The sequence below is a fragment of the Carassius gibelio genome, chromosome A11, assembly GCF_023724105.1.
Source record: "Carassius gibelio isolate Cgi1373 ecotype wild population from Czech Republic chromosome A11, carGib1.2-hapl.c, whole genome shotgun sequence".
NCBI classification, from domain to species: domain Eukaryota; kingdom Metazoa; phylum Chordata; class Actinopteri; order Cypriniformes; family Cyprinidae; genus Carassius; species Carassius gibelio.
In genome coordinates, this window is record NC_068381.1 from 3,449,498 (window position 1) to 3,463,919 (window position 14,422).

The following is a 14,422-nucleotide window of genomic DNA, read 5'->3' on the forward strand; positions in this document are numbered from 1 at the left end:
CTATTCTGGGAGCGTTATTCTGACACACATCACTGCAGTGTAGACTGATATCCAAAGAGACGTCTCAACACAACACATGCACAGATTACAAGTGAGATTCGATGTTCGCTCTGTATGCATGCCATCCATTTTACAGGTATTCAACAATATTAAGCAGCAGTTAGTCTCACTGTAATTCTACGTGTTGCATTTATTATTTATCAACTGTTAACAATTACAAGCAAACAACATCGTAATCACATGCAACATGAATATAATTCCCTTACGCTTTTAGTAGTGTAATGACATAATCACACCGCTGTCATGAGCGGCTAAACTACGACTGAACCCATGCCTTGAAAGTGCTTTCCAAAACAAATGAAAATGAGTGCAGTATCAGATGGCCATGGCTAATTAATCAGCAAACAAAGAGGTACCTGTAAAACTGCAGCTGCCGTTTTGGGCTCCCATATCTCGCACTGAGAGCAGCATGAAAAAGAGAAAGAAGGAGAGAGACAGAGGAAAGCTTAGTCTTTCAGGTGAAAGGGGAAAGAACAGTGTGAGGGCATTAAACAAACACAAGCATGGACACACACAGGAAGAGATTTGACACTGTAGAAGTGAATAAAAACATATATAACATATTATCTTAACAATACTAAAATAACATCAGTTTTGCGTAGCCAGACCTTCAGACTGATGGCAAAAGGTCTGGGAACCTTGGTTGATTTGAATGACCAAGGCCCGCCCAAGAGGACCTTTGACTGACAGGTAAAGCAACCAATCACGGTTTGTTTTGTGCTGAATCTGGTTTACGGGCGCAGAAATGTTCCCACAATAACAGAACCATGTGTAAAACTCTTGGACTGATATTAAAGATTGTATGCCGCAAGCTTTCACATACTTTTTAAAATTCAGCGTTTAATTGATCCTGATAAGCGCAAACGGATGCAAAATTCACTTTCACATTGTTTTTTAACTTAAATGCATGTTGGCAGTCTTTGTACACAAACATACTAAAATAATAAAAATACATCCAGTCTTTAAAAAAAAAAAAAAAAAAGGTACAGATTACAAGCTGTTTCCCAGATCAAGCCGTTCACAGATTCTGGGCTAAGTGACATCACTTTGTACAGGCCCCTCCCACAACTTTTCACGGACACTGCCATTTTACATCACAACATGTGTAGACAAGATCAGCTCCTGAGCGATCGTGGGATTTTGTTGTGGGACATAAGAATGAACAAAGCAGTCGTCATTTACTCCGGACATCTGAGCCACTGAAGGCACAGTGGAGGGAATGTGACAATCAACCTGAATGTGTTTATGTCCGCGTAAATCATTTTACTCCAGACTGCTTTCTGAACTAAAGGACAGTTCAAACTCAAGGATGGATCAGTACCCACTGTTCATGATCCAGCTGCACCTCCAGAAGAAGTAAGTCTCACACTTTATATTTCATATGATTTTTTCTCAAGTCGTCTTTACTCTTCCATGGAAGAAAGGGGTGGGGTGAGCAGAGCACATTAGCATTTAAAGAGACATGCACCAAAACGAGTACCTCTGATCAGAGATGTTTTTGACAAGGTAAATGGGTGTTGTTTTACACAACCACTGAGGAATTTTAAACAAAGTATGTTGTAGACTTTTCATTAAGACACTAAAGAATCATATCAACTTGTGGAAAATGGGCATCCCCTTCAAAGAACGCGACACACGCAACTCTCGGAAATGCTGTATATTTCAACCAATTTGATGACGACTTCAAAACCCAAATTTGTTTGCCATATGCATCAGACATCTGACATCTGAGGCTGAGACTAAAATAACACTGATGGCCAGAAAGCAGAATAATACCACACGAAACAAAAACACAAGGCTGTTTTTGTAATACATCAAAATAAAATAAGTGCAACATCAGTAAACAATATTTTTTGCTCCATTTTCTAACAGATGGTCTCAAAACTATCAGGCATACTAAAAGCCAAATAATTTATTTTTAACTAACAAACATTAAATAGAAAACTGCTCTAAAGTAAAATTACACAGGAGCTGGACACAGACTTGCACTGCCGCCTGCTGTTAAGAAGCAGAACTGCTGGTAAAACACAAAGGCGATGAAAACACTAGTCACTGAAGATCAGAACAAATTCAGCAGGAACTTCAAAGCACTAGTGAATTGAAGTTAGGGCTCTTATTAAGTGGCCTGCTGGACATTATGTAAAGCACTTGACCACTCTGGCTCTTTCCGCTGGGAAGCCCTGCAGAACTGCTGCCTAAATCACCAAGTATGCTTGATGAATGTTATTAATCGCATATACATAGAGCCTACAGCAGGGATGTAGCACATCTTGAGCAAACACATCCTTCTGTAAATTATCACTGTAATTCAACAAGTAATGTGGCTGATGCATAAGCATGGTCTCAATTACGTAGCATTATGTACAGCAACTATTAACTCTGGTAGCAGTTCAACTCTAGCTGTTTTTTTTTACATGAATGTAATATTTCTTACTGCAGTGTGTCTCTCTCACACTCGGCACACTTATCTCTGTTAGATAACACATTTCTGCATGTGTGTCACTTCTCAGAACGTCCTACACACAGTCACAGAGTGAGACTCCAGTGACTTGCAGATTCTCCTTAATGAAACAAGAAGAACTCTTTTAATCATATGTACAGAAATAAATCTATCTCTTTAAATATCAAGTTATTTAAATATGTTTGTTTAAATATCACCTTACCCAGGGATATTTAAATATAAACAGCTCAGGTGAGACTTGAAAAATGCGGGATGACCAGGAGCCAGTATATTTATAAAAATAATAATAAAAAAAAAAAATTATTGCACTAATTTAAAACAAATCTCAAACCAAATAAAATTCTGCACTACTGTTCAAAACTTTTTTTTGGATACTTTTTAACATGGACCGATTAAACTGATCAAAAGTGACAACAAAAGTAAAACATTTAAAATGTTAGAAAAAAAAATCTATTTCACATACGTTTCTTTGTAACTTACTATTCAAAGAATCTTGAAAAAAATATCTATCACAGTTTCCATTATTAGGTAGAACAACTTATCAACATTGATAATCAATTTCTTGCAGCAAATCATCATATTAGAATGATTTCTGAAGATCATGTGACACTGAAGACTGGAGAAATGATGCTGAAAATTCACCTTTGAACACTGGAATACATCAAAAGTATATTCAAATAGAAAACAGTTATTTTAAACGGTAATAACATTTCACAATATTACTGTTTTACTGTATTTTTTGATTAAATAAATGCAGCCTTGGTGAGCATGAGACATCGTTCAAAACCTTTAAAAAAATCTTACAGATCCCAAACTTCTCAACAGTAGTTTAATTTCATGCAAACTTCATTGTTTACTAATACACAATACACTTACACATTTCCTGACCTCGAGTTCATGGTTTCTGCAGTGAGAATGAAGTCAAACAATAGACTAAAACGCAAATGAACACGAATGAATGATGTTCACAGCACATCTGTGCGGTCAGAGCAGCTGGTGAGGTGTGAGTGTGTGTGTGTGAGACTGCAACAGACCTGTAGAGCATGCCTGGGGAGCCTGTCTGTCTGAGAGAGAGGCGGGCCGGAGAGTCTGTGGTCGATTCTGGATACATGGGGAACGGGAGAGTGGGGGGCGTGGCCAGGCTGCTGAGGGGTCTCTCTCTCTCTCTCTCTCTCCTATCCACAGACACGTCTGTCTCTCACCTTACAGGACCTCTGAAAAACACACAAACACAGATGTGAGTTCAGCTAATACTAGAGTGAACTACATATACGACACAAACCTGAGAAGCACTGCAGTGCTACAAATGCACTGTAAGAATGCATTAACACCCCTGGAGGGCGCATCTGCACAACAGTAAATGAGCATGATCGCTATAGACTGTTTCATCGGGCGCACGCGCCTGGACCTAAGTTAACTTCCGGTCTGTGTTGTGTATATCGGTCTGGCTGCGGTGCCATCTACAAACGCAGTTAAAGGCAAGGTGATGAGTAGACTGAAGTTGGGCTCAGGTGGTTGTGCTGTGGGATGTGTTTCCCATACATTTATTTATTTTTGGAGACTCACCACAATTTTAAAACTGATTTTTTTTAAAAAAGGCTTCATTGAGTAACGTTAAGTACTGCACATTTAATAATAATAATTCCTTACATTTATATGTTTAAATATCAAAGTGAGGCACAGGTGTTTTTATATCGCTGTATTTCTGAAGGAAGACTTGCATGTTATATGCCTGATAGTAGCGTATGAGCGTACCAGCTCTGCTTCGTTTACAGCAGAAACCTCTATTTCTCGTGCTTTATGTCTATGCTTTAAAACATCTCCTGTTGGCAAATAATGAATTGCATTTTCATTAAGTCCGCCTGATCCATGCAGCAAACATTTTGTTTGTTATCAAAAAACATCTACTCTAGAGGGACTTGGCTGTTGTTATTGATTCTATTTGGAAGTCTACCGGAAGTTAAGTTAGGTCCACAAAAGCGCTCATGCGCAGTAACGTTTGTTTATGTTGTTGCCGTTGAAACCGTCTATAATGAGTAGAACTTGGGCAATACACTGAAAAGAGTGAGATAAAGACATGAATTTGTGCAGCTGATACATAATATAAAGAGAAGAATACAAAGAGCAAAATAAAATCATAATTTGCTGGAAAGTTGAGGTTTAATTATGTATCAATTGTAACAAAGAGAAAATAAATAAAAGGAATGGTAACCATGAAAACATGTTATATTGTAAATGTATTCAAATTTGTATCATATATAATTATCATCTGACTCTAACATCTGACTGATCAAAATAGATTGAGAACCATTAATGTGTATTATGTGTACTTAAACATTTCCATAATTAATGACAGAAGTTCTCAAATTTACCTGAAATATTTATCAAAACATTGATGCTACATTCAAATAAATAAATTACATTTTATTTACACTAAAATAAATAGTATAATAATTAGCACCACAATTTGGATGTATTATATGCAGATTTAATTTTATTTATTTTCAATAAGCATAATATTGCATTTAGACAACTGAAGTGTTTAAAGAAATCTTGCAAACTGAAAGTCTAGTGTGACAGCGGTTTTAAATGAAAAGCTCATAGACAGCGGTCATCTAAGGTGGACAAAAAGGTATGCTTTCCAGTGTGGCATTTCTAAAAATATATATATATATTGTTTTGCAAATTACAGTTTACTTCCTTGAAATAAACTGCAAATACTTTTGAGCTTCGTCATATACAAACTCTGTAGTTCTTTCATGTTTCCACTGAGCGTTTTAGCGCATCAAGCAGCTTCCTCCGCACAGGGACAGACAGGTAGGAGGGTGAAATGCACAGAGTTTTTCCAAACTGGAGGAGTTTACTGGGTCTCATGAGGTTCTAATGAACACCTTTGCATTTAACGCACACACACACACACACACACACAAGCACGGCCACCTCTTATTTCAGCACTCATTACTCTTACACGAGTGCTGCTGAAGGACATGGTAAAGAACACATCATTGTGTGAATCTGTACTGCTTATCAAGGTGACTTTCCCTCCCATCAATCTCCTCATACCAGCAGTCTGACACTGGGAATAAGGTCTTTTCATTTCCCAAAGACTCATTTTACACTAACTGCCCCCCCTTCCCATCATGTTAAGTGGGAAAGGCTGGAAGGATGTGTCTTGTGAGAGAAGGGCACTGTATGCAGTGTAGTAAAGTCACACATCAGTGGAGTAACTGCGAGGAGTCATCATCAGGAGAAGCACAAGGTGACTGTAAATGTTAGTCCTCATTTGCCCGGAATGCCAAAGTGCTCATGTTGCAAATCATTTTGTTCAGGTGGGCTATAAATAGGCCACCTTCAATGCAATGATACTAGGCTTTATGTATAGGTACATAAAATAGCATAAACTGCTGATACAGTGCAACGAATACTAATTAAAATGACAAAAAAACACAAAATTATTAAAATCTAAAATTCAAATGAAGACAGAAAATAGACAAGTACAATCTAATTCAAAACATTAACAAAAACTGTAACAAGATACCAATGATGTTACAAAAACACTGACCCAAATTTATAATGCGGCTTTAGCTTCATTATGTTTCTAAAATAATATCTTACAACAACATTTTATTTTCTGTTTTCATGTTTTAACTTATATGTCTCTATTATCATAGAAGTCTGAGTAATTCTGATTCCTGAACAGTAAACTCTGAAGTGTCAGCTTTGTGAACATATCATGATTATTAGTGATCGACCGATGTATCGGTTTACCGATATTTTTCCCGATATTTAAGCATTTTTCCATAATCGGGTATCGGTTTTGTAATATCGGATTCGCCGATTTACGGCGCCATCTTGTGGCCGTTTTGAGATTTCCGCCATTGCAGCCCGGGTGTCTGAGGTGATCAGTCAACAACAACTCAGTGCACAGGTAAAGTATATGTTCTACTTGGTTTGCTTTAATTAATCAACTTTATTTAACATAACAGACATGCACAAATGAGATCTGAGACATAAATTCCTGATATAGTTAATTTATGCAGCTTGTTTCTAAACAATTGAGACGAACTCATCGAGTTACGTAGTGTTCGTCATGTCCTGCTCCAATAAAGACGTATCTTTAAATGAATTAAATAAAACAGACATGAATGAGTGCATTTTGAAAATAAAAAAAATGTTTTTTTTATTCTTTTATTATGTGTTTTATGTTCTGTCGCTGTTATTCTGTTGTACTGCGGAGCTTCTGTCACGAAAACAAATTCCTCGTACGCTATGTGTAAACATACCTGGCAATAAAGCTCATTCTGATTCTGAAAAACGTTTAATTTAATTCTCTATCTGTTGTATTTGCTCACCATTAGTCTAGAAGAGAAAGTTCGTTCATATTGCTTAGCAACTGACGGATGATCTGGAGGCTTAAGCACGGCCACTGAATGAAACTTTTGACAAGATTATCTTGTTTAAACACCCTAGATTATATTTTAATTTACTACATAACAAATATTTCGCTAATACACATATAAATATAGCCTACCGCTTTGTGGAAATTAATTATTTATTATCTCCATGCGCGATCGCGGTTGATTAAGTTATAATCAAACAGCACTTTGTCAGTTGGCATTTCATGATTAAACATTAGATTAAATTTAGATCATAAAATGCCAACTGACAAGTGCTGTTTAACTTTATATAGTCTCGGGAAAAAAAGTTTGTTCATATTGCTCAGCACCTGCTGGGTTGATGATCAGGAAGCCTCAAGCAATGCCACTGAATGAAACTTTTGACAAGATTATCTTGTTTAAACACACTAGATTATATTATCATTTACTACATAATTATTTCGCTAATACACATATACATATACCGCTTTGTGGAAATTAATTATTTATTATCTCCATCCGCGATCGCGGTTGATTAAGTTATAATCAAACAGCACTTTGTCAGTTGGCATTTCATGATCTAACGTTAGATTGAATCTAGATCATAAAATGCCAACTGACAAGTGCGGTTTAATTTTATATAGTCTCGGGATAAAAGTTCGTTCATATTGCTCAGCACCTGACTGGGTTGATGATCAGGAAGCCTCAAGCACTGCCACTGCATAAAATTTTTGAAGGAAGCAGGCTTACAGGGCAGAATGCTGAAAGACTCTGTTTTCTACACTAAAACCTAGTTCTGCTTAACTGGGAGTATTAAGTTACACTACTAAATAGCCCTCCCGCCCCCACCAATATGTTAGAATCATTTTTGTGCTTTATTTTTTTACCCGTTTTTATTTTTTTACCTCATCAAAGCTTTTATTTTAAAACAAAGACACTTGCACTTGCACAGTGCACTTAAATTTTTTGGACTCAGACCCCTCTATTTATTTGTGTATAAATATAAAGTTTTTTTTGTATGCAAGGAAGGAGTGATTGTTATAAATAAAATGTTTTTTTTCAGCTCATTTGTGTTGTAATAATTGTCAGAAACAGAAGTATAACAGTAAATAAATATCGGTTCTGCATATCGGTTATCGGGTACATAAACATGCAAATAATCGGTATCGGTATCGGTTATAAAAAATCAATATCGGTCGATCACTAATGATTATGTATCTAGTAAGAAAGACTCATATGCAGCAACCTTTTAATTTTGGGTATGTTATTTGTGTCTCCATGCTGAAAATGGGGGGAGACAAGTAAGGGGTTAATCTTGTACATCTTGATTTAGGGGTGAACAATCTGATGATTTTATATCATAATTAATCTCGAAGAAGAAGTATATGATCTAAATTTTAAATGAATTGTAGAGATTGTGATCTTTTATGTTCTAATAATAATACTAAAACTAAAGCAATGACTGTCTACTAGATGATTGTGACTGGACAAATTATAGTGTGTGTCCTTTATGCATCTTTCATGCGTGGTAACGTATTAACCTAAATTACTTCGTAATTTTAACAAGAATTAATCTATATATATAATTTATACAGTAAAGAATATGCAATGCTATTAACATTTGATTATTCAGTTTCTATACCTGGACACCTACAAACATGAAAAAACTTGTGGAAATTTTTTTTTGTTTAATTTGTATATTTGTGCCATTTACACAATTTCAAAATGGGGCCCATCAGTAAAACCTGCAAACCCCAGCGACGTCCCTGTACACCGGTCGGTCTGCTTCAAGTCGAACACACCTTATGACAACAGATTTACACTTCAAGTTAGGTAGTCTGTCATCGATGACTGTAGCTCGTTGGAAAAGGATTGAAAATGCCCTTCATTTTGTTTGCACTAATAAATGTTGCTGTCTGCCAGCTGCAATCACCAATAAAACAATGTTTCATGTTTTCTTTTTCTATATCGTCATAAATATCATTATCGCATTTATTTTTTTAAATATCGTGATACAATTTTGAGGCTATATCGCCCACCCCTAATTCCCATTCACATCCATTATAAGACTGACACACTGCACTGGTTTGTTTTAAAAATCTGTTTGTGTTCAACTGAAGAAACAAAGTCACCTACATCTTGGATGTCCTGGGTGTAAGCAGATAAACATAACATTTTCATTTTTGGGTGAACTATGCAGTTTTGAAGTCTTGATCAAACCTCATATGCAAGAATGAATATAAATGCTAGTTCCTCTTGGCAGCTCATTATTGCTAAAGGGATACTGTGAGGCAGCTGCTGGTATCATGAGAGCTAGAATACTGCAGTGCTGCGGAAAGAGAGCAGACTCAGGCTTTGAAAGTTGTAGCATGGCTTGTGTTCAGATTTACTGCTCTAATGGCCTTACTGAAGCAAGGTGCACTCAGCAGATTACAGCAGAAGTGTGCTTTACACAGAGGGAACACAAAGTGACTCTCTGCTTCCATAGCCAACCGTGAAACAGGAGAGAGAAACGAGAGAAATTTGGGGAAGTTACTAGAGCAAGGGAAGCAGTAGGACGGAGCAGAGATACAATAAGGACATGCTATATTCGGAGTAGAAAGGACACTTTTGACTATGGATAAGGTACGAGGTGTTTTTGGACCTGGGGAGATGGGCATTAGATTTTGATGTATGGTGTTTCAGAAGTCAACAGAGTGCTGAAGTAGTGTTTTTTTCTTCATGAAAACAGAACAACAGGGCTGCAAAGGTCAGCTGACTCAGCATGCATGCAACAGCCTGATGGCTGTTCTCCATGCTGAGACGCACAAATGGTGTGCCAAATGAAAGAAAGTTCACCAGAGGAAATCCTGGCTTGATGGAGAAGTGGTCCCAGCTGCATGGATGACACAATCACCTCACCAAAGGGACTCTTTCCGTATTTACGGGAACAGGAATTGTTAGAGTGATGGTTGGCACCATAGAAGTGCAAAACAATCTGGTTACTACCGTCACCTACATGATAACTTCCCTGCAGGGTTCTGGGAAATGTCCAAGAATGTAATGCAGTTATAACACGACACTACTGGCAAAATGAAAAATGTATAAAAAAAGAAGAAAATCCATTTCCAACACATAAATAAATAGTTCATAGATTTTGTAACAAAACCAGAATGGTTTCAATTCCACAACCAAAATGGCCAAATTCCTATTACGATTTAAATTTACTATAAATTAATGATTGAATAGATCGAGTAAAAAAACGGATGTAAGATTAGTGCTGGGCAATATGGCCAAAAATATTATCACAATTTGTTTTTCGTAACATATTCACATTCATGTACCATTTCTGGGGAAGAATTGTTTTTCCACGTGTTTGTTAGACCTTAAGAATGAATGTAAATATAACTTGTCTGTTCACAATTAAACTCCACAGATAAGCTATCTTATAATTTAGTGCCCCATGAAATTCATATTCATTTTTATTTTACAACAAAACACTGCTTTTTTTTGTCAAATATGATGCTACACAACCGAACTGTACAAATTAGAAATATCTTGGTTATATGAAAATAATATTCTTAATATCCTAATGATGAATGATACTACTCCGTATCACAGTTTGATTTAAGTGTAATGATCTACTTTTGATTAATTCACCCAGACTTTCCTTTTTAACAGTAGACTCCATTTTTAAGACTGGATTCCGTCCGCATTTTCTGCATTGCGAAAATCATAGAGGCCTAAACTAGTGACTTTTGAGCAATATAGTCTTGGGATGAAAAACAGACTTGCACAAAAAGCCTTCATACATTAACCTACATTAAGATAGTTACTCAACCACTGATAAAAAAATAAATATTACAATAATCCACACCACTCCTGTACATTAATTAACATTTTGTAAAGTGAAAAGCCTTCTGTTCATAATAAACAAATCAATCATTAAAGAATTTTTTAACTTCAAACTACTGCTTGCTGGAAAATAAATATGAGTCCTTTATCCTAAACATTGTCTAACCTGAATCATGAGAGAAATCTGCACAGATCAAGTACAGTTAATAAGCAAAAACAGTCCAAAGCACTCCTAAACATATATGTCGGTGAATTTTGATGTGAAAGGACAACACAAGATGGACTCTTTCACTGAAGGAAGTGAATTATGGCTAGAAGCAATAGTTAGGTTTGAAGTTTTTGGCTTCACAACACATTAACTGATGGACTGGAGTGGTGTGGATTACTTGTGGATTATTGTGATGTTTTCATCAGCTGTTTGACGGCACCCATTCACTTCAGAGGATCCATTGCTTAGCAAGTGATGGAATGTTCTGATGAACAAACAAACTATATCTTGGATGACCTGAGGGTTAACACATTTTCAATAAATTTTCATTTATGTTTAAACTATTCCTTTTAATTTGAAGTCGACTTTTATACTCCTGAAACACAAACCATTGTTAATGTACTCTCTAACTCAAGACATGTCCCACAGTGCCCTTGAAACCATTCAATGAAAGGTCTGTGTGACACAAATGTCTAATCTATGTTGATTCGATCCTGCAGCAAACACAGTGACGGCTGGCCTCCAAACAGATGTCCAGATACTGGTCCCTGAAGGCGATGCCGTATAAAGCTCTCCTAATCCATAAATAGCCCTTTTATTGGTCTCAGACTATCTAATCTGACACTCCTGGAGACAGAGGTGACCTCGCAATTGGCTCTGACTTCCATCTTCGTAAAGAGTGATCGAAGCAAGTTAATGTCTTCAAACATCAACCAGTGAGTCGTGTGAATGAGCAAGTTGGTGACTGAGAACCAGTTACATTAATAAAAAAAAAACAACAACAACAACAGTTTTTGATCTTTTATATTCTTCTGCAAATCAACCCTCTACATTGCGAGTAAATCACTCTCATATGTGACTCAATCTTCACTCTGGGTGATGAAATAATGTCTATCGTTAGCCACTGTCTAATAGATTCTTAGATTTTCTTTGCCAGTGTGTGTGTGAGGTAAATTACAAGTTTAGCATAGATATATTTTCACCGTAGCTCTGTTTCTCACACATGCAAAGAAAGAGAGAGAGAGTGAGAAATTCTTCCATACCACACTGAATCGATGCATTAACTGTAAACGATATGCTCTGTTGTATTTTCCTTTGAAAAAGTTCATTTAGAATTATTCAGCTTTTAAGAACAAGCAGAAGATATGCCGGTTTCTCCAGTAGTGGGTGGAGCTAATGCACAAATTGCAATCTCATTGGCTGGCGCTTATCTATTACCATCCCAGTTTTGATTTCAGCACCAGTCCTAAATTGAGTGAAAATTACAAATATGCATTCATAAATGGTTACCAAGCTTTAGATCTAATCACTGAAGTTCTATCAATAAATAGTGCTTAATTATCATAATATCATAATCTAAAACATGATTGACTGATTTTAAGTGTAAATTCAGATATTTAAGTGACCATTTTACAAAGATAAGCTGTATATATGTGTATGTGTGTGTGTGTGTGTAAAATGGTGTATCAGTCTGTCGAGTAAGCGAAAAAAACATTAGCCAATTACAATTATATTGCCATGGTGTGCGTAGAGGGTTGCAAATGCAGATCCAATTGATTGAGAAAGGAAGACTGGGCACAAAGACAACACATCTTTTATCTATTTTGTCTCTGCTGACTGCACATAAGCATAAAGCCTGTGGTACAGCTTGCACACAAATGATTCTAACATTCGATTATTTTAGTGTATTGTTCTAAAGACTCAAAAATCAGCCCCAAACTCATTTATTATTAGTTTTAATTAGTGTAATTGCTCACTCACTGACTGAAGTGGTTCAGTCGGGTGGCCAACATCGGTCCTGGAGGGCCACAGTCCTGCAGAGTTTTGCACCAAACTTAATAAAAACTCACCTGTTTGTTGCTTTCTAGAAACCCTCGGCTTAGACCCTTGAATAGCTTGTTCAGGTGTGTCTGATTAGGGTTGGAGCTGAAGTCTGCAGGACTGTGGCTCTCCAAGACCTGACAAAGTCAATGAACTTGCAAATGATTACTTTTATGTTGAGGTAAAAACAAACTACTGTTAATGTGTTATGTTCTGTGTTACAATCGAAAGACTTTATGAGTTCATGAAACAAAAGATCAAAATGTTTTTGATATTTACACATAAGAGGTTATAATTGTATATAAGTGTATTATTCTCTTCCCTTCTGAAATGCCCAGATTTGAAATCGGGGAATAGTGATGTCACAATTTTCATTAGTTTTTCACATTTCAAACATCCATTGTTTCAATTTCTTCTGTCTCAGGGGTTCAGGCTTAAACGTATATGGCTCTACCACAGCACTTGCCATCTTGAGTATCAAAACACACATCATACTGTAAGGAGGGTGTAGATACTGTGTGAAGAAGTTCAATCAAAGCAGTGGGAATTCCTTTTCTGCAAGAGGTATCGCCCACTGAAATGGAGTGTGTTTGACATACAGTGAAAATGAGCATGTAAATAATTTTTACTAAAATTGGACTAATATATTTTTTGGTGAAAATGTGCAAACTTTATAAACTAACTGTAAAAACATTATATAAAAATCTTAAGCTGCATTTCTGCAGCTCAACTGGTTATAAAATTAAATGTTAGTTTATTTACAAAAGAGAACAAAGATACCAAAAAAAAAAGAAAAGAAAAGGTTTTGGATTAGTATATTTATATACACTTATGTAAAGGTCAAATAGGCTTGGAATAGGCTTCAATTATTTGAACACAAACACAGTTGTAAAAGTTGTAATATTGTGAAATGTTGTTACAGTTTAAAAGAATGGTTTTACTTGAATATATTTTAAAACTGAATTTATTCCTGTGATGCAAAGCTGAATTTTCAGCATCACATGATCACAGTGTCACATGATCCTTCAGAAATCATTCTAATATGCTGATTACCAATTACTTTTCAAATTAATTATTACATAATAGGCCTGGGCGAAAAATCGATTGAATTAATTAATTCAAATTTTTTGTTACAGGCGATTTAAAAAATAAGTAAATCGAGTTTTTGTGTAATGCCACATTTTTGGCTCCCCGGAGCTTCCGTCGCGTTAGTTTCACATGGCAGTATGGCAAGCGACAACAACATCATCATAGCACACATGAAACAGCAAGCGACAACATGGCTACTGGTGAGAGTTGGAAGTTTGTTCCCAAGAAAGGAATAAAATCATCTGTTGTTTGGAACTGGTATGGGTTTGCTGCGACAGACGTGAGCAAGAGACCCCACGCTGCAACATTTGCCTAAAGCGGGTACTCTAATCAGCAGTAAATTCCCTCAGGTGCGTGATTTCACATCAAGCAGCTGTTACTACACGGAGCCATTGTTAACTGAGAAGATGTGCAAATCCACTTCATTTTCAGCGTTTCTTTGCGCATCTTCTCAGTTAACAACGGCTCTGTGTATTAACAACTGCTCTATGTGAAATCACGCACCTGAGGGAATTTACCGCTGATTAGAGAACCGGCTTTACTGACGAGAACGATCGGTAGATCGTGATTGGA

At 36.4% G+C, this 14,422-nt stretch overlaps 1 protein-coding gene across 4 annotated transcripts in view; it reads right to left on the bottom strand.

Annotated features, from left to right (window-relative positions):
* Nucleotides 1-14,422, bottom strand: part of LOC128022043 (voltage-gated potassium channel subunit beta-2) — a 96,574-nt gene that overhangs the window by 62,706 nt on the left and 19,446 nt on the right. For 3 of the 4 annotated variants that reach the window (XM_052609248.1, XM_052609249.1, XM_052609250.1), the window contains exons 2-3: nucleotides 3,556-3,735; nucleotides 417-458 (exon numbers count right to left, since the gene is read on the bottom strand). In XM_052609248.1, the coding sequence (XP_052465208.1) occupies nucleotides 417-458; nucleotides 3,556-3,632 (119 nt within the window). In that variant the 5' untranslated portion in view covers nucleotides 3,633-3,735. The remainder of the gene's footprint in view (nucleotides 1-416; nucleotides 459-3,555; nucleotides 3,736-14,422) is intronic. The other variant, XM_052609251.1, reaches the window with a different exon arrangement.